The 21,703-nt window shown below is 42.9% G+C and overlaps 1 protein-coding gene across 1 annotated transcript in view; it reads left to right on the forward strand.

Moving 5' to 3' along the window:
- Window positions 1-15,234: 15,234 nt before the first annotated feature.
- The window catches only part of lama4 (laminin, alpha 4), a 33,483-nt gene continuing 27,014 nt past the window's right edge, over window positions 15,235-21,703 (forward strand). Inside the window, exons 1-4 of the mRNA XM_030047654.1 lie at window positions 15,235-15,530; window positions 20,409-20,510; window positions 20,650-20,777; window positions 20,874-20,954. Coding sequence (XP_029903514.1) covers window positions 15,429-15,530; window positions 20,409-20,510; window positions 20,650-20,777; window positions 20,874-20,954 — 413 coding nt within the window. The 5' untranslated portion in view covers window positions 15,235-15,428. The remainder of the gene's footprint in view (window positions 15,531-20,408; window positions 20,511-20,649; window positions 20,778-20,873; window positions 20,955-21,703) is intronic.

The following is a 21,703-nucleotide window of genomic DNA, read 5'->3' on the forward strand; positions in this document are numbered from 1 at the left end:
TTACATCGCAAATATTGTCGAGCACAGCGGCAGATATTTGGCTGCCCATGCTTGCTCCTCTCTCCTACCCTCTAATATGACCCAGACGTGACCTCTGATCACAGTTCCACAGTGTTTACATGCTTTTGTGTTTATTTTTTTCTCATATTCTACGCTCTGCAAATAAATCTCCCATCTTAACAGGTCATTTTGTCTCACATACAAATCTCGTTTTCCTTATAACAACTGAAAGACTCTGCCAGTGCCATGAGACGATTCCACTTGTTTCCAATGCTTATCAATTTGCTTCCATATTTTTTTTAAATCAAGTGCCATTTTCTTGATACCAGTGGGCTGATCTGCCTCATTCTGCCTTGTTTCAGCATATTTATACTTGCTCCCAGAAAAAATCCTGCAGCAAGTGAAAGTGCATCGGAAGTGTCCTTTACAAAAAACAAGATTTTAAGACTGAACATGAGAAAAGCAGTGTTACGTGTCTTTGTTTTTACAGGTTGAACAGTGCAACCGGGACAGCAAATACTATTCACTGTGCTTGTGTGTGTTTTGGGCGGTAGAGGGACAGGGAGGGACGAGGATAAAGAGAGATGGCGTTAGTTTTGTGTGTGGTCAGCGTGCTTGATTTGCCCCGATGACCCTCAGAAGTCACAAGGGAGTGGTTTCTCCAGGCAACAGATTAAATCTCCCCTCAGATGTTTGATACAGGAAGCACAAACGTACACAGCAGTGAATTTGTCATGGGTGTTAGTTGCACGGGGTTTTTCTTTTGCCGTGCTTTTTGCTGATGTTTCTGTTTTTTTGCACCCACAGATGTTTTCTCCAGCACATCTGGCCAAACACGTATGATGCTTCACATTAGAAATGGCTGTTTTCACAGTCAATATTTCATACTGCTATTGCGCGGCTGCTTTCATCTCAACCTTGACCTTTTGCCAATCTCTCTCCGAGGTATTAGAATACAGATTAGACAGGAGTGACGTTGAGGGATGTATTTGTCATTACATGTCAGAGATGGGCCGTCAGTGGGAGTTGTACACTGCAGGAAATGCCTACCTTAAGTGGCTGATCTCTTAAAATCCTGTAAGGGATGCAGGAATTGTGCCTCGCTGCAAAACTATTCTTCCTTTACATACCATTTAGTTTCATGCTCAGTTTCAAAATCTTGCTTTCCTAAAAAGGGTGGGGAAAGAAAGTGAAAAAATCTGCCAGGCAAGATGAGATAGAGATGGGAACAAGTATAAATATGTCGAATAAGATAAATCAGTCCACTCGTATCAAGAAAATTACACTTGATTCACAGAAATTTTTGAAACAAGTTGATTAGTATTCGAAACAAGTGGGATTATCTTAATCCCACTGTCACGTTTTACGAATATGAGACTAAATGACTTGTTAAGATGGAGATTTTCATCCTCTTGCTTTAGCACTATTCCTTTTTTTGAAGCAAGTACATCTAGCAAACTGATTTCCTTTGTAACAAGCCAAAGTGTTTCATCCCGCCGGCAGCCACCTGGATATCATTGTTTTTTATTTATTTAAGATACAGAGGAGTTTAAGATGCAACACAGGTTTAAATCACTTGAGATGGACATTTTCTTCAGCGTGAGATGTGTGACCTGGCGGAGAGATGCTTTGATTTATAGCACGGGGTATCTGGAGAGTGACAGGCCTGACGGGTTGCGAGCACGCCTATGGGATTGATTGTAAATTTCATCCCGGTCTCATGACTATAGCCCTGCCCAGCTGAGCCAAGCCCCCCTCCCACACAGCCCATATCGTATGACATGTCCGTTTTCACACTGAATCCCTACATACAGTCCTCTACGATCCAGATGAACTGACCTCAGCAGTCTTTTAAAGGCCAGAATAAACCTTAAAAGTGGCGCTGGAACAATTAGTCAGTTAATCAATTTTGCACATTGACAGACACTTAAAGACACTGACTATGCAGTTTCAAATGGGAGGTCAACCCGCCTTGTTATGATGTGGTAAATAATGATAAATGGGGCTCGGTTCTCAAAAGAATATAACTTAGAAATAATGAGTTCAAGACAACTCCTTTACCTCATCATAACCCAAAATATAAAAGCATTTCACCCTATTGTTTATGTTTTTGTGCACATTTGACATCAAACATGTCAGACATTTAAAAGTGTTTTGTTAATTCTGTGGGTTATTTAGTCTTGGCATGAACGTGAGGGCTTTTATCCTTCCTCAGCCTCATCCTTAACATCAGTAAACAAAGTGGTGTGCCCTCCCATTTCAAACCACATTGTCTCCCTTTAAGCAACTCCTTTCTTTAGTCATTTATCAAGGAAAAATCTCAAATATTTGCTGATTGTAGCTTTAATAGGATGACTAAGATGCTAAGACTTGCATACTTTCCTCCTTTGCTTTGACTATTAAATTAATACTTTGAGTTTTTTGGCTGATAGTCAGACTAAGACCAAACAACTAATCGATTAGTCCAAAAATATATATATTTGACAGATTAATCGACAGTGGAAAATAATCATTCACTGCAGCCTCGCTTAAAAGTCCCTCAGGATTCAATAGGCTACACTTCTGTTCAGTTGATCACCAGGATGCTGATAAATATACCTTCAGTATCCAAAAAACATCTTTACAGTCCCGGGGGATCAATATAAATACACCTCCAGCTTCCAGAATCCACCTCCGCAGTCTTTCAGTATCGACATGAATGTGTGCAATAGTGCTGGTTTTACATTACATTTGTTTGGGATAGCATTTTGCAGTCTGCTGCACAGGCTACACAGCCTTTCACAGAGAGATGCATCTTTGCTGTAACAAAAACAGGCACCTTAGGGAGAGGGGGCGCTTCAAAGAATACCCGTGTTCCTCAAAGAATAAACTATACATAATTCACAGTATGAATACACTCGGTTGGATGGATATATTCAAAGTAGCCTGCCTATGACTGTTCCTCTACGCAGTGGGGTTTTCTTTTCTTTTGCTTCATCTTTCATTTCTGTGTAAAGCAGCATCATGACGATTCAGACCTAGTGCGCGAGAGAAGAAATAAAATGCCTCTCTATTGACTTGCCAAGACCATAATAGCTGTATAGCTGCAGCCATAACATGCAGTAAGTGGGCCATGCCAGATCTAAAGATTTGTGGTCTGTGTGTTCTGCCACATTGGGTTTTTTACTCATTCTCATCCTGGTGTGCAGTATTTTGGAAGGAGGCTGGCAGGGGTCCCATCCTGCAGCAACTGGGAAACAAAAGAGGAAGACAGCCTTCTTCCTCCATGACGGGAGGCCCTGGGGAGATATTGCAGCTGGTTCCTCCGCTTGAATCTGAGAGCAACACTGCCCTCTAGAGTGTCTGGTGGTGTAACTGCAGGCTGGGATGGGGGAAAGAGGGGCGAGCAGAGGGAGACAGCCGGCCCGGCCAGTGCTGCCATTAGAGGGGGGGGGGGATGAGACCGGCGGGGGCTGCAGGCTGTGTTTGCTGATGATGACAAATCAGATTGTTTATCCCGCTGAGTCTGATTTAGTGCTTTGTTTACTCATGCAGATGTTGACTAAGCAGCAGTGGTAGTGTCTTTGTGTCTGTGTCTGCATGTGGGAGCAGGGAGGGAGGGGCGCTGCTGCCCAGAGAAAAGTGTGTGTGTGTGTGAGTGAGTGTGTACAGTGGACGTGCCCTGTGTGACCGGCAGTGAGAGGGGGTTTAAAAATGTGGCTGAAATGCTCATTAGCAGGGAGCTGTGTTTCAGTCTTAATTGATAATTAACGATATGATGACACACTATGAAATTATTTGGACCATGTTCAAGGTTTTAAATCTCGGCTCGTAATTTGATTTCCCCTCGATTTTATGACCAGTACGGACTCGTTAGCTGATTCATTCTTTTTGTTGACCGCTAATGGCTGAAAAAGTTCTTTAAGCTTTTTTCCCCAACACGGCTTGTCTCATTATCTCTTTTTTTAGCACTTCTAGTTATGCCCCTGCCAGCATTTATCTATCATCCCTAATCACTCCCAGGCCACAGGAATATTTTGCTACATCTTTCATCGGAGCACTGCAGCTCTTATTTTTGCACTTAAACGTAAATGCAATCATCACCTCACTTGTAGCTGCTTTAAAGAAATCTAGATGATCTGTGCGGCTGGTATAGGTATTGTACGGAAGAGTAACTCTCCCGCAGTGTCTTTGCTAGAAAAAATCTCATAATCACATGCAGAGGCTTGTATACAAAGAAGCATTTCAATATTATGAAAAGTTAAGGTCTCATTTATTGCAGGCAACAATCATTTCAGGAGAAACAATGGCTTGCCGCAGAAAGTGCTTGAGCAAATTGATGTTTTGGCTCAGCGTATTCAATAATATTGTGGAAACTACAGCACCGACAAGATTTAAGAGTCATTTGGACTCATAATCAGGATTGAGAAATCTCTATTTTGATTCCTTAGAATGGTGTGACAGCGCTACTAAGCCATCTTTTCTCAGGAGAGGAGTGTTTGTCAAAAAACGGCAAATATAATGAGAAGACAGAGGCTCCCGAGAATAAACTACATGGATGTTCTTCTTTATTGATTAACGGACAAGGATTAAGAAAACAGGATATAAGCTTGACACATTTTAAGATTTTGTTGTTTGCAAGTCCGGGGACAAGTTTGATAAAAGAGTCGAAGGAAGAGCACCCGTGACTTGCAGAAACTGTTCATTCCTGGGAGTCTCTTACAAGAAATCTCTATCGTCCTTTGACAGTGTGCAGTTTCAGCAAGATCACTTGCATTGTGTTGAATGCAGATAAAATCAAGCCAATTACTTTCTGCAACAGTCGGAGGAAGCTATCTTACCCTCCACAAACTGGAGCCATTCTTAGGGAATGGAGGCGCACTCTTGAAAACAATTGGCTGTTTAACTGATGATCATCTTTTTTTGTGTTACATGATAAAAACCACATTTCTCTGTCTTCTCTGTCATGATCCCTCCTCTCTCATCTTCTTTTTCTGTCTAATCTCTCACTTGCACTGCTTGTCTTTTTCAATCTTTATCTCTCTGTCCCATATTCTCTTCAGATCTGTTTTTTAAGTTTTTCATGTGTAAATCTACATAGCACTAGTATTGCTCCTGTCTTATTGAGGTTTCATTTGTAATTGTTTTAACAGAGTAGAGGTGGTTTAAAAAAAAAAAAAAAAAAAACATGAGACAACAAAATTCAGGTTCATAGAAATAGTATGCTGTGATAACCGCTTATTCTCCTACAATATGAATGTGAATGTCTTTAAAGTGACATTAAGCAGTATTTATGCTTTTTTTTTTTTGTCTGCAGTAAAATGACCCCTTGCAATGTGAGAGTTATCACTGTGGGTCTTGTGGGCCATGCCACCATGCAAATTATAGCCAGCTTGTTGTTATTTCCTGGTTTTAGCTTTCTGTATTTCTGTAGCAGCCTGGCTCCTCTGCCCTCCACTTCACCTCCTCACCGCTTCAACTTCATCCAAAGCGTCTCTGAAATCGCACATTCTGCAGATAAACAAATTTTAGATCAGTTGCAGCAACATAAAAGAAACCATTCAAAGCAGCTTACCTTGCAGCTGAAAGTGAGAGATAAAATAATCCAAGTAATACAACAAGAGCCGTGTGAGTGTGAACTGTATCCCTCATTTCCATGCCAAAAGCACTTTTTTTTTTTTTTTTTCACTTTCAGTTTTGTGCAAGCGATCTACCATGAACCCAGAAGCAGGAATGACTCTGCGTGTTTCCAAACAGAGTTTCAGCTTCATGCAGCTTTAAACCTAAATGTTCATCTGATAATTCGTGTGGGGTGTGTGTAATAATTTGGCGTCCGATCCGTCCTATCAGAAAGTCTTTGTGAGAGCAGATGGCTTATAAAATGAGTACGGAACATGCAGAGAAATAATGAAGATGTCAGAGGGACTCAGGTTGGACTGCAGGTGTTTTTGTCAGGCGGGGGGGGGAGCGGAGTGGTTCTCCGTTTCGCCTCGGAGAAATGGAAAGCAATTTAACGTGTTGGGGAGGACGCCCACGGATGACTGACCGGCTGCTGACAGCATCCGGGGAGCCATGCACACTTTGATCAAGCCAACGCCCGCATGAGATGAAGAACATCGGTCACCCAAAACTCCTGCAGGCCAGACACAGAACATAATAGGAGCCGTGATTGAACCCTTTTGGCAGAGATGAGTTACAAAAAGTGAATGAATGTAATTTGTCTTTTTTTTTTTTTTTTCACCATTTGTGTGCATATGTGGGTGGATTAGAGTGCAGTGGAGTAGTGTGATGGATAAGGTGGCTTGTGTCTGTGGGAGAATGGACTCTCAGACAGGGAGCGAGGCTGCCCGGGATTACACACACTGCCCCCCCCTAAACACCACCGTGTGCTCACAGCAGCGAAGCAGGAAGAGCAGCAGAGGGTCAGCAGCAGGTAAAGAGATCGGCATTGTCGTCTGCAGGCTGCGGGGCTCTGATCTCTGTGGTATTACAGAGCGTAAGCCCCCGCCGTGACCGAATCTTATTGATTCATGACGTTTCTCATCTTTCAGAGGAAAGGAAACTATCCCTTTCTGTTTCTTTCCTTTTCCACCCTGCAAAAAATCACTTACATATCACTTCTGCCAAAACAGTTTCTCTTTTTACAGTATTTTTTTCCAGGGAACAGTGTATGAGGCAGAATGAGGCAGATGACGCCATTAGTATCAAGAAAATGACATTTGAGTAAAAAAATGGAGACAGGTTGATTGGCTTTTGAAACAAGTGAGATAATTTTATCTTACTTGCAGATTTTTTCAGTTGTTTGAAGAAAAAGGGTGAATTTGTTCGCAGTGCAAGGTCCCTTTCATTCAGTCTCTATTTTTCTTTTTCAGTTGAGTTGGATTCACTGTAGATTGTAGACATGGATTGTTCATAATACCAAAGCATTTATAAAGCAATAGCATTTCATCACACAACAATGGGAAAAAAAATCTCCATCCACACTTCTCTCTCTCTTTAACTAAACTCATTAAAGAGGCTTTTCTGATATAAGATTGCTCTCTTTCTCAAATTAAACAAATCAGCCAACACCAGCACAAACTGTAAATGGTAATTATGCAAACATGTCTTTCTCTCTCTCTCTCTCTCTCTCCCTCTCTCTCTCTCCTAATTGAAACCTCAGCATGCTTTCCCATTGCCTAAATTCAATCATTACCCCCCCTGCAGTGTCAAAACACACCGGTCTTTAAGATCGATGTGGTGCGGGTGAGAAAACAGGTTGCTGTATTAAGGCTGTTTTTCACCAATACAAGATGAACTGCCTGTGTTTTAAGCTGTTGGCCAGTAGGGTGCGCTCATATTTTCAGCAAAGACAGATTACTACATGAAACTTGAAAATGCATCATATCTGCCTGGAGGACCCGTTTTTGTTTTTGTCATAAACCAGATATATCTTAATAACAAAGTAGACTCCTCCAACTCTTGCAAGTGTGGCTTTGCAGAGTGTGGACTGTCTATGTGAGCGAGCTTGTCTTTTGTATTTGTGTGTGTGTGTGTGTGTGTGTGTGTGTGTGTGTGTCCCTGTCAGTCTGTGCGGTGTCTCTGGTGTTCATTTTTTCTATTCTCCAAAGCGTTGCGTGTCTCTGTTCAGTATCCAGACGGACTGCTATCTGTCATGTAGCTCTTCACACGGAGCTTGAAGTGGAAAGCTCAGCCACTCAGCCAAAGCCTCCTCTGTTCCTCCTGCAGACTGACTGCTGCCGTTATGGACTGCTTCCTGTTCCTCCACTAAAAAGGCAAAGGCAAGAACCACAGCAGGATTTTTGGAGATTTCATTTTTGGTGTCAGCACATAGGGATGACAGTAATACATGTTCATATAAAGAAGTCTATGTTTTGGTACTCTCTGTGAATATATTCCCCCCCAAAAAACACAAGAGTTATTCAAAATAAGCTTCTCAAAATAACAATAAATGAATAAAAAATAAAATATATCTGAAAATATACACTTACATTGTTCCTGTCCTGTGAATAAAACATATCTCTTGGTTATTTTGATGTCTTTTGACGGGTTGCACGGCCCGTCTGTGAGTCGAGGAAATTCTACATTACTTATAAACACACTCCAAAAAAAAAAAACAACTGTGTGATCGTTAAGCAAAAAATAAGGGTGCTGTTCTTAGATCATGAAAAGTTGACCTTTTGCAGATTCAGTGTTTTCAGAGAGTGATGGTGTGTCAAGATTTTGTTTAGATTTTTCTTCTATTTTTCAAAAAACGTTCTCTGCACATTTATCTCAGAAGATAATAATGTTTTCTCTTACTGGTTATGGCAGCAGTAAATTTATGATAGGCCATTATCATTATTGTGTTATAAGGTACTTGTGCATGGTACTACAAGTACTTCTTATGATTAAAGGATCCTATTGGTGAGATGTTTATCCAACCAAGCGATTTGTTTGGACAAAGATGCTACACAGTAATGCTGATTGCATCACCTTGTACACATAATCCCAGAAACAAAGTAACATAAAAGTAACAACAAAAAGAGCAGACATGTGAGAAACTCCTCATGATAACAAAACCTCTTAACCTTTTCTCCACCCTGCTCCTCACTGTCATACATGAGCATCATAGGGATGCAAGAACATTGTGTTATAATAGGTAATGTAATAGGTGGTGATCAACTGGAGCGCAAAGCATAACAAAGGCATGTTTCATCTGGATGCTATTTTCCATCAGACTGATCAATCCTGACCAAAATCTCTTTAAAGCATAAGCCTTAAAGATCAGCAACCTGGACCTTATTCCCCTCTATCTTCCATCATGCCAGTTGATACTGAACAAAATGTTGCGTCACTGTGGAGCTATTTACATTGTTTTTGCCAGGGCAGCTGTCCAGTACTGGCCCAGGGAGACAATGGACACTTCCAAAAATCAAGCCCAAAACCTCCCAAAGAATTTATTTTTCAACATACCGATGCTCGCTCGGTCATGAGATCTTTCAGCAAACAGATGTACATGAAAATAATCTGGTGTCATGCCTTTCTTGTATCGCTATGCCATCGCTGTAGTTCTTTCTCGGTGACTCTGCATGCCTGCATCTTTGTGTTTGATGGTGTAAAACTGTATGATAATGAAAGCTGTCAGGTCAAGGATCAACTTAAAATGAGACTACAGGTACAGTTCATTACAGATGTACCATCATGAAATGTATTATTGCATGCTTTGAATTCTTTTGGACTATCCACTGGCCCTGCAGAAGACCCCGGCGTGAACCATTCGGTGCAAGTCGGTCAAAAGTGAAGCAATTACAAGATTTCGGTCAGAATCAATCAGCATGAGGGAAGATGATGAGAAAACAAGTCCAAGTCCAAAAAGAGACAGAGTTCGCTAAGCTTGTTCTGTTGTTACACTCAAAAGTTGGAGATGGAAATAATGCTTGGGGCTAAGAGTCCGCAGAGTCCCAGAGCAGCTGTATGCACATGATTGGATGTGATGTATATGAGGCCGACAGAGGACGGTGCATTGCGTTCACAGCAGCTGTACATGGCTGTGCTGCTTCCAACCCAGCCCATAGGCAGGAAATAAGATTGGTTACATTCACCGCCACATCAGCAGCTGTGCAGTGATTTACTGTCCATGCAAAAGTTTAATTTGGACTGATTATATGAAAAATAAATTCAGTCTTATATTACATCTTCAATTAAAGGCCGGACTTTCATTTCCTCTTATTTGAAATTACTTCTGTCTTTGCTGTCTGAGGCACATTAAGCTGAGGCTCATCAGCTGAATTTCATTTAGGCCTGTTCAATTCCCCCATAAATAATTCGCATTCCTCAGCCCCAAGTTCATGTTTTTTTCTGTCACTTAGGAGGAAGCTGGACTGGGATGATGGGTTAAAGTTACCTTTGGAAAATGCATCGCATATCACACAGGCAAGGTCAGAGGTTTGGGGTTTTTGTTTTGTTTTTGTTTTTGCATTTGATCCACAGCACTCTAATTTGTCTGGTAGTTTCAGCTTTCCGCGAAGACAGCTTACGTGAGTAGAGATTGAATCACTCCTGTTTCCCACCAAGTCGGCCCTCTGCTCTGCTTTCAGAGCTGCTCTCTCACACACGCCCCCGCTCTCCTCCTTACATGTGTTTTTAATCAACACTCACTGCCAAGACTAAGATCCGCTTCTCCCTGGAGAGGCAGTTCACAAACTGAGGGAAACGGTGCAGCGGACAGTAAACTGGACCATCAGAGGTACACAGGACGCCACCAAAGAGAGGAGAAGCTTCTATCATAGCTGAGAAAATCAGAGAAGAACCTCAACTGGACATTTATCTAAATGTTTAGTCCTTTGGCTGCTTGAATGTGTTTGCCATTAGTCCCTAAAGAATGTATTAAAAACCTCAAATATTTATTTCAGCGGCGGAGGGATGTTCAAATTTCAATGGTGATTAACGATATCCTATAAAGATTCTTTAACAGCAACATAAACACAGCCCGGCAAAGTCAATTTGGGGATCTTAATCATCAAATTGATGTTTTTATGAGCCAGTGTTTGATTTAAAAACAAGTGTATTAGTCAACCGTGGACCAACATATGGAAGGCCGATGGGGCAAAAACACCATGTCATATTTATAAGAGATGAAGTGATTGTAGTCTTATGTCATGCGGAGGGTGCTAAGGAAAAGAAAGGCAAATTTAAGGACCATCAGTGAGGTGCTGGAAGATGCGATGACACGGTCAAAAGTCATTTTGTATTTTTATGCGGTGTTAAGAGGTAATAAACGGCTGTGTTGACAAGTATATTACACAGAACAGGAGATGGAGCTGCCAGTAAATGTAAGGAAAAGATTTTTATTTGGGTAATAAACAAACTCGTGAGTCACAAAACATAGAAAAGCCTGAAAAAAGGCTTGGGAACAGGACGTGGATACACAAAAACTGACAATGCATTTCCCCCTAAATGGCTTCTTCAGGGAGCGGTCCAGCCTGGGATACCCTTAAGAAATAAGGATGGTTATTATTTCAAACAAATTCCTCTTTTATTTGCATTTACTGGCAGCAGCGTCTCCTGTTTTGCTTGTGTTTTTTGCCCCGAGTGCCATCACAATGTTTTTTAATTTTAATGTTTTTTTTAATCATCGTCCAACAGAATTGTTATCATGTAATGTTTTCGTAATGTAGCGAAGGCATCTTAGAGTTGCAGTTTCGCAACAAGAAAAGCAAAGAATGAGCCACACAGGGAGTATCGTGAATGCAAGCTGGCTCTAGCTCCCTCCCCAGTGAAATGAACAGTCTTTTGACAGAGTTGTGACTGAGCTTACGTTCACCTCCAGCTCAGGGAGGCGTTGTGACACGGCAGCCCTCTCCTGAAAGGGACCGGGACATCAGACGGTCCCGTGGGGCTCTGGGTCGGGGAAGTCGCCCTTCTGCCCTCGCCCTGCGGTGTCCCCTTACACCCTCCGCACATACCAGAGAAAACTGTAACCTCTATCACAACAAACGCCTCTTAACTCTGCTGCCACACACTCACCGGTAGTGCTGAAAGCTTCCTGGCAGAGCACAACAATCTTGGCTCTCTCACATAAAAATGGATGTTACATAGTGTATCTTATATTGCAGCATCACATTTGGCATTCATGTCTTAGGAATTTAACTGATGGTTAGGGTTGGGGTTATTTACATCATGGGTTTTTACACTTTTTAATGTTTCAGACCCCCAATTTGACTTTTTTTTTTAAGCTGCAGACCGCCATTTGAGGTGATTTTGGCCTAGGGACCCTGATATGAACTTTGTTTTTGCGTTAGGTCTTAAACAGATTAGATGTCATCCTTTAATTCTGACAAATATATTCAAAATGGTGCCATTAAAGTAATCAGTCATACATTTTTTGAATCGTAATTTCTATTAAATCAACTTAGAGTGAAATTAAAGTATTTCTCATTTTGCTGAGGACTCCCTGAAAGCCCCTCAAGGAGCCCTGGAGGTCCCTGGACCTCATTTTGAAAACCTAGACTGACTTTGAGTGAGTACAACGACTGCCTCCAGTTCCTAATGCAAAGAGCAAAGGTCATAGGGTTGTGCAAAAAGTCAAGTGACCCAAAATTATTAGATTGCTGGGAAATTTTAAGGAAACCAGACACAGAATTGAAAAGCAAAAAAAAAGAGTCATCAGTAACCTTGTGAGCGTTAGAGCATCAGGGAATGAATCACAGCAGACGTGTTTAAGTAGGATCTTGTGATCGTCATGGCACAGTGTACGGGTTTCTCCCTGTTGTTTTTGGCTCAGAGGGCAGTGTTGCACCGCACCACGCCTGCTGTGGCGTTCAGCTGGCACACCCAGCCACGGCCTTTGATCACATGAATGCCCTCGCTTGCTTTGATTCCTTTGCTGAATAGGTTGGCAGTAAAGACCACCCGGGGCCAACTCATCCCCATTGTGGTGAAGTTAAGAATACAGCGCCGCCGCTGTGAGCCGCCTCCCCCTGATCATTCAGTACGACCCTGGCCTGTGAGTGATCTCTTCTTGTGTTTATACTCTCGCCATGCTGAGAATACCAATGTGCAGCGGGCCAAACATGGACACACAAAAGCCTGCCTGCACGCTTCTCTGTCTCATGTGCTCTCTCCACCAAAAAAGTTCTGGTTCTCAAATGGGTTCGACTGAAGATCCTTGGAACCAAGGTGCTGCATTTTGACCAGTTTTTGTGGTGGAACCATTGCATCGTCGATGGTGGGCGTGCACAAGAGACGTAAATACTATGACCACTGTGCCGTGGTGACTCAGCCTGCTTGATATCAGCTGCAGCTCAGAGCCTGACCCTTCATACCTGGTGGAATAAATAACTTACATCTAATCTGAGCCTGACAGGGTTCAGATTGAGAATAATAAACTCCAAAATCTTACTGGTACCTTAGCCATTGTGCTAATTCTGTCCTGGAAAGGATTAGCAGGATGTGAGGGGGAAAGCACAGCTGCTGCCCATAGAAAGGCAAATGTAAAATGTTTTTTTTTTTTTTTTTTTGCAAACATGTATGCAAGTGAGGGAATCTCTGTTTAGTGTTGGCAAAAAAAAAAAAAACATTGAAAAACCATGATTTTTAACCAGACCGCAAAATTTCACAGTCGTTGTCTTTATCTTTCCCTGTAGAATAATACACGCCCACTCGATTTGCACTTGAGAACGATTATTTTCTGCTTCCAGCTGAGAGCCAGTTTTTCCACGTGCAGACCGATCTGTATTTGGTGGAAATTCAAAGAATGGTTCAAAATTTGGTGCATGAACCAGAACTGAGTGAACTGGTGATGTAAGGAGGCTGTGGTTCAGTACACTCGCAGTCAATTGGTGGTTCGTGGTCCAGAACTGGACCACAAGTCAGAGAGGACTGCGAGTATGTGGTTCTACTGTCAAAAAAAACAAACACAAATCAATTACATGAATATGCCTCTCATCTTTATTTGCAAAGAAACTAAAAATGTTGCTTTCCTGTTATTGTTATTATCAGGCCTATCAATTGTTATTAGGCTGAGTAATAAAATAATATAGCTGGCTTGAAAAATCACAAGTTTTGGAGGCCTGAATTAATCTGTTGCAATGGCTCAAAATTTCCTTGGGTTGCACTTTCATCCTTATTTTGTGTTTTAATAGTGCATGGATGGACCATGGATTAGGCCTGCCCTTTTCATTTTGCAAAATAAAACTGAATCCCTCTGAAGTTTGCCTATTTGTGGACTGTGACTGCTTGACTATGGGCAGATGTGGACCCTGACAGCAGACCAGTTGAGAACCGCTGCTTTAGCCTCCAGTTTTGGTTGGTTGCAGCATTGCTCGTGCTGCCCCTGTGCCATTTATACTGCATGAAAGTGTTTTATAAAGACTGGGTTCGGACTCAAAAGTAGATCGCTGAAGTTTTCAGTTGTTCCCGAGACAGCAATTAAGCATGTTATGGCACCATAGTGTTTTCATGGCCAGGTAATTTCAGGGTATAGGCTCAGTAAGCTAGGGTGGTGGCTTACGGGCTTGAAAAGAAGGTAAATATTGTTCCATGAGCCTTCACGCTAGCTTGCAACATTTAGTTTTGGGCTGCAAGAAAAAAAATATTTTGATCTTGTCTGAAAGCCAAGGCAAGGCGTGTTCATCTGTGCTTTCCCGCGTTGATAACGTTGGTCGCTTTAGTCTCTCATCGCAGCTTTCCAGAGCCGTAAATTCAAGGAAGCATGAGGCCTTGTTTTGCTCTTGTGTGCAGGAGCTAAACTCACATCCCCGCCATACCTAACTGGAATGCGACAACCTGTTTATTGGTCATTTGAGACATGTAACTTCCACATGGGCCTGTGGATGAGTGCTACATAACTCGGACATATTTGGAACTGCTTACAACATGCTCTTTGTGGAGACCAGAGTAAAAAAAAAAAAAAAAAACAGATACTAATGCCTTCTGACCTGCGTGACGCGCCTGTTTATAGTCATGTGTTTCAGCACGTGCATAACAACACATGGATTTCTAACTGGTCTGTACAGTATCCGGCAAATTTTACAATCTGTCCGGCTCCGACAATGCTTCCTTTGTGCTGGAAGTATCAGACGGTCTCTTCCTGTTTCAGCCTCACACGGTAGCCATAAATTTAGCACCTTATGATGGTCCTGACCTTGGAAAACAAACAAGAAAGCCCCGTCCTGCCTGTGCTGGGAGGCTTGTGCCGTGAGGTGGAGCTGGGGCCGGATTTTAGGAGCAGCTGTTTCTTTTCTGCCGGCAGTGCCGAGTGAGTGTTGAGGCTCACCCCGCTGCCCACCCTGGCTAAACAGAGAGGAAGGGGAGGGAGAGCAAGGGGGGAGAGAGGGATAGGAGAGGGAGAGGGGGGGGTGCTGTCTGTCCAGCCCAAGGTGAAAGGGTGCCACGGACCTGCAAATGGAGACGAGTAGCAAACACTCAATCTGACTGTGCCGGTCAGAAGGGGGGAGATATGCAGTTTGGGGCGACTACACTGTCTGCCTGCTAGCCTGCCTTATGCTCACAAGACAGAAGGTCTCTGTTGCTCATTTGCTTCTCTCTCTCTCTCTCTCTCTCTCTTTTCTCTCTTTCTCTCCCCTTTTCTCTTTCTCTTTCAGTTTCCAGGCTTCCCATCTGTATGTGATTTAGAGTGAGGCTCAGGGGAGAGGCAAGTCCGCTAGGGGAGGTGGAAGGGAGAGAAGAGTCAGGGGAGGGAGAGAGAGACAGAGAGAAAGGGAGAGGGAGAGAGAAAGGGAGGAAGTCCACACAAGTTTGTTTTACAGGACTTAGGCTGGGCTGGGGCTGGGGCTGGGGCTAGGCACGACGCCGCATCTGGAGGTTGGACCAGTGGAAAAGTTAAGCCAGCAGCCGGGTGCAGCGGAGCGAGGGAGCTGTCTGCTGAGTCCCGGAGAGACTTGACTACAGCTCAGGAGAGACTAAGGGAGTGGGGGATCACTGCTCCAGTGGGCAAACAAACAAATATGGCTGCTAAATCTCTGCCCTGCCTCTGCCTTCTCTGCATCCTCTCAGGGATTGCCTACCCAGCTTCTGCCATTAGGCTGTGGGACCAGCAGCCAGTGAAAGTAAGACAGCTTTTGTTTTATCTCTCCTCGGCTAAAGCCTGCTCACTCAGTTATATATAGTTTTCATCATAGATTCTATGTGCATATATGTGTACTCCTTAGGCTGTTAATCATGTCAACAAATGTGGATTTGGTGAAAGGTGCTACCTAACAATCACCTGAGGAGGCAGGTTGATGCATCTTTTGTTTTGGAAATGATAAGTTTTTGCTGCCTGAAGAGCTCTGTGAGGATTTGTATATCTCTTTTTGGACTTTACAATGGTGCTGATGCTTCCTACTCTGTGTCTGTTTGTGTATGTGTGTGTGTGTGTGTGTGTGTGTGTGTTAGAGGATTTGGTGGTGGTGGGGTTCATTGGAGGTACCCCCAGTCCAGGTTGTAGGCTCTGATGGGGGTCATGTTTCCTCTCTCCACCACTGTTATGCCCCTCCTGCCCCTCCCTGACAGATTGCTAATGGAAACCAGCTGCCAACTGTTGAGCAACAACCGAGAGAGAGAGAGAGAGAGAGAGAGAGAGAGAGGGAGGGAGAGGGAGAGGGAGAGAGGTGGGGGGGTCAGGGCAGAGCAGAGCAGTGAGGGCAGTGGGCAGCGAGGGCATGAGAAACCCTACAGAATTGTAATTGGCAAGCAGGCCGATGCTTGCTTGGCTCAGGAAAGGCCAACTGCTGGAGTGGATCTAAGCATGGAGGCCCACTCTGCAACAGCACAAGCCAGAGTGTTAAAAATAAGAGTAATGGAAAACATGTTTATGGCTTAACAAACCACTTTACTACTCTGTTTTAAAAAGCGCTCTAAAAACGCATATAATTTTTATGTTTAGGGCTGCTGTGTTTTGAACTGCAATACAGTGGGCAACTTTGACTCAGTACCTCGATACTGTAGGGATGACTACTGGAAATTTCACGGGCTATTGACATACAAGAGAATTTTGATCCACAATCATCATTAATGTGGATGTGATAAAATAATAGAATGGCTAGAGCAGTCTAACAAGGTCAGAAAATTGCATCCCCAGACGATATTTAGCCTCATATCATGATATCAATACAACATCAATATATCGCTCAGACCTCATACAGCATGATTAAAAACACTGCAATGCAAGGATGAAGGATCTAATTTGTCATCACATTTTGATGGAAGTTACTTTATTGGACTTTATTAAACACCCTTTATCAGTTTTACAGTGTCATGAGTGCATAAATGTAAACATAGCAACGTGGACCATATTTCTCATCATTTTTTTCCATCCTACCAAGTGATTCTGTAAAAAAAAAAAAATTGTCAACTGCTTTACTCAGGGGCTACTTATATGTTATTTGACAAGATGTGCAACTCTCAAAAACCATGCTAGCAGGCAAGTGGCCACTTCAAAAATACAGCACCAAAAGCATATGTTATTACAGATCTCATATCTCAATGCATTAATTTCGTCCTGCATTATGAACTAAAAAAAATGAAAAACACATCTGCACACCGCAAAACAGAAGGCCAGGCCTAAAGATGTAATTCAATAAATGTCTCACATGAGATGCCCAACAGAAAGGTGTGAGTGGAAAATAAAGTGTTTACGGAAAAAAGAGCAAACGTTTCAGCTACATAGGTTTCATCAGTGCTTCCTGTATTATGAAATATGTTGGTAAGAAGATGTAAATGAAAATAATGTTCAGTCCTGTCTTTCTCATACAGTTTTGATACTGCCCCGGCCACTGCTTTAATGTTTCCATGTCTTGTTACTGATTGGTTGCCTGCCTTTCTACAAGCTCTACTGGATAAAGTAGCATGAAATATGTTGTGTCAGGTTCTGGACAAACTGAACACTAAATATATGCATCTCATCAGAAAGTCAACAATGTTATGTAAAAGACATACTTGAGATGTTTTAGGGTTGGTTTTTGAAGTGTGTGTCGGCCATATTGGACTATATTGAGAGCCACACCTAAACAAGCAAGACATAAGAAGGTCTGTTGTGAAGCACTGACATGATTTTGATGAGGACTGATTGGCATCATATGATTAGAAAACAGGATTTGGGCAGAATATACCCTGATTTATGTTTGAGCTATAAGTTGCTCTGGTGGAATGCAAACCCCCCCACCCCTGGCAATGCTGGTCCCATGCTAATATCTTCCTCACATCTTCCTGGACATTTACTTCTCCATCTCTCAGGGATCCGAGTAGAGGTTCCCATGAGAGGCTGACACACCCCTGCAGACATATTGTCTCTGATAAGTTATTAAGTTGTGATGAGGTTCTCATGACCTGGGGTCTGTCCCATCCTGTGGCTCTCCAGAGGGCTTAGCGATGCTAAGCACAGCGTTTGAACCCTTCTACAAGGCCAAAATAAATACAGCAGCCAGCCTCACTGTGAGGCGAAGTGGGGGACGAGATTCAGCCCTGAAGTTTTTACATTTAATCTGCTTAATTCTCCCGCTTTGGGAAAACTTATTTGACTGACAGATCCATATAAAAGCACACTAGCAACAAGCAAGATGTAATAAAGAGATAAGGCCCCAGGACTACACTGTAAAAAAATCCATTTCAGCAAGTTGTTTAGTCCAATATTCAGGCTTAAACTCTTGCTTTTTAGGAATCAAGTGCCGGAAACCAAAAATGAATATGTTGAAACACGGCAGAATAAGGCAGTTCAGCCCACTGGTATCATGAAAATGACACTTTATTCAAGAGAATTGTGGTGACAAGTTGATAAGCATTGGAAACAAGTGGGATTATCACATCACACTGGCAGATTTTTCCATTTGATTCAAGAAAAGTGAGATTTTAAGACTGAATGTGAAACTAAATGACTTGCTATGCTAAAGAGAGTGTTGCTGTTGATACCAGATATTTTTTGTTCAACTCTGTATCCGAGAGATAGAGTCATATGGTCAATCTCATTCAAGCACTGTATCAGTGCAAAGGAAGCACACTGCTGGCGATAAACAATGAAAACTGGGTCTTGTGGATGGACAGAGCAGCAACAGAGTCTTTGGTGGGCCGGGCAGCTTCACATGAAAACAGAGGGAGGCTATATACCATGTTGAATGTCATCTTTGTTCTCCGCTGTAGTGGGCATAGTAGGAGGGTCACTGGAATAGTTCACATTACAGAGTGCGCTCATATCAGACAGAGGGCTGCAGATGTCAATTGTTCCGATTTCGGATTAGCATCACCACCGTGGTTTAAAATCCTATTCAGAGTTTCATATTCAGTATTACAGGATTACCTCAAAGGAAAAAAGTGTCCCAAAGTCTCAGAGTTCAAGTTACAAATGCAGTTCTTTTGGAGTCCAGTGATTTCTGAATTAAAGGATTACGATACCAAGTCCTCCAAACATGGGGGGAATAATGTAATTACAAGGGATTCGTACAAGCTGGAGGGCTGTATACTTTAGCAGGGGCCTGAAGAGATGTATATCCCACTTGTGGACCATCTGCTGAATCTCCCACCAACCCCCCTGTCCTGTGGTCTCCTGTCTGTGTATACACACTGCAGCTGTTTGACCCATCAGAGTGTCACACAGCTAATGGGTCCAAACCAATTCGAAACTCTTTCAAGTGGCTTTGCAAATGGCAAATAGCGTTGGGTCTCTGTGGCTTTCTCATAAGCTGGTGGTTTATCACTGCTAGTGGGCTTGCTTCACCATTTGGGGGCCAAAACATCAGTCTTCATCCTTTTTCTATTCAGATTTTTTTTTCTTTTTTTACCTACCTTTCCCAGTTGCATCATCAATTACATAGCCAACATGTGTTTACAGGGAGGGTCGACACCCTGAGATTTGATACGCCTAGTGATGGATGGGCCTGCTATCCTTGATGGTGTGTGTGTGTGTGCTCTCTGGGTCAAGGGAAAACCACAGGAAAAGGCCTGGAGAAAGAATCTGCACCGTCTGTGAAAGCGCTGCTGTTCTCAGGATATTTCACATTAGCTGGCCAGAGAGGCATTTCTTTGTCTCGCAGACCATCAGAGAATATATCAAAGGAAAATATGCATCATAAGCGGCCATATATCTCTGGAATGTTCCATCCTCTATGGCTATTCTGGACGCATGAATGTCCGATTGACCGAGTGGAACAAGGGGGCCGGGCCATGGAGGTCTTATAGACCGGTGCAGACAAAGTGGTATTGTGGGCATCTGTGAATGCCTCAGATGTTCAAAGATGTGTATGGATGGGTCTGAGGGGTGGGTGGTGGGTTGGGACATCGGGGGTGGGGTGGGCAGGGCTCTGAACTCTGACATCACACCATCCTGAGAAACTCCAGCTCACAGAGCAAACATCAGACAGGATGCAGGTTTTACAATGACATTCTGTAAATAGCATAGACCCACAAGACTTCAGCTGGGTGTTTTGTATCCATACACACGCATTGGGACATTGGGAATTGGGTTTTTGGGGTTTTTTATTGATGTAGCCAAAATTTTATCAGACTAAGATCACTCTAAATTATGAACAAAACAGCTGTCCTTGCTGGAGGACCCCCGACAACCCCTGGTGATGCCCAGAGTCCAGTTTGAAAACCAATGAGTTAAACAAAAGAGCTGCCTTCCAAAGGGGTAATGGGTGCATTTGCGGCAGGATGTTGCAGCAGGCTGAACAACTTATTCTACTGATAACCCAAAAAAAGCACAGCAGCATTTCCAAAGTGGTTCCAGGTGCTTGCTTTTTCAATTAGCCATGGAGTGGTTTACTGTAAAGCCCCTGTGACTTTGCATCGGTGCAAACTCAAAATGTGCCATCTAGTTTTTGCCGCCGCTTTTTCGATCGATTTGTACAGTCGAAAGGTAGAAAGTGGTAGAGCAACTGAGACGCAGAAGCACTTCTACTGCTTTATTATCATTTTGCTTAAGTTTGAATTCATTATTTCTATTTCTGCTGCAGGTTTGTACGAGGGGATATTTCCTTAGTGAGCAAAATAAGTGCCTCCCATGCAACTGCAAAGGCCATGCAGACTACTGTGAAGACATCACGGGCGTTTGCATCGTAAGTTTTGCACAACATCATGGTAAACAGATCAACTTTAGTCAAATGCCTGAGTCATGCAAATAGCAATAATCACTTCAAGTCCACCTGTTGCTTTTCAAATTGAGACTGAAATCAGCTGCAATCTCTCCCCTTGCAGGACTGTAAGGACCACAGTACGGGTGATTTCTGTGAAATGTGTGAAGACGGCTACATGCTGGCTCCGAGTTTAGATGGACGCCACACCTGCAAACCCTGCGCCTGCCCCCTCTCAGTTCCTTCCAACAAGTAAGCTGGCCTGTTGTTGTGATTGCAGGAAGCAGGCAGTGTGTCGGCAGGCGGTGTGTGATCTCTGAAATTCTTTCCGCTTGTGTGTCCGGCCAGCTTTGCAGTGCATTGTGACAGAGGAAGTGCCATCCTGCGGTGCAAGTGCCAGGAGGGCTATGCTGGACATTTCTGTGAGAGGTCAGTGCTGGCATGGCTTTGAAAAAAAAAATAATAATAAAATAATGCTGTCTATGCACATTCAGAAAAACTCTTAACACCACAGATTACAGACTTTGATGAGGGCAGATCAGTGTCGTGATGCAAATACTTCAACAAAACCTAAGTCAGATGTCACCGTGTCTCAGTGGGTTACAGTGCAAGTCATTATAGAATGTCCCATCATGAACTGAAGCTACATCTAACTTCCAGTAGTGCTACAATTGCCACTACAGATTATTATTTTTCTAATATTCCAGTAGAAGTAACTAGCTGAACTACATGGCATATTGTAATACAAAACAAAAGCCTGCTTACCTGATTCAGCCGTAGGTGATGCATCTTGCATTTCTTGCAGTTCATGTGGTTGGTTCTGTATTTTTCTTATTCTACGGGTCATTACCCATCATGCTACGATATTTCTACTGTAGCCACAATAGAATTTGATGGCAATTTTTTTTTTTCAATCTACAATATCAAGGCTTTGGTATCAGTCTAGAAGCACTGGCTCTTTGATTCTGAGGATCAAAGAGACAGACTGATCATTTTGTACAATCAACAACAACACAGGGAAAAATCCACCACTGAAGAGAAGGATGGCAATTTCTTCACTATCAGAAGCATCACTGAGGGGGAACGCCAGTGGCTCACAGTGTGTAGCACAAACCGTGTACTGATGAGGCAAAGCCACAGTGGCCTGGGTTTGAATCTGGACCAGACTCTTTGCTCCA

The sequence above is a fragment of the Myripristis murdjan genome, chromosome 24 (genome assembly GCF_902150065.1).
Source record: "Myripristis murdjan chromosome 24, fMyrMur1.1, whole genome shotgun sequence".
Classification (NCBI taxonomy): domain Eukaryota; kingdom Metazoa; phylum Chordata; class Actinopteri; order Holocentriformes; family Holocentridae; genus Myripristis; species Myripristis murdjan.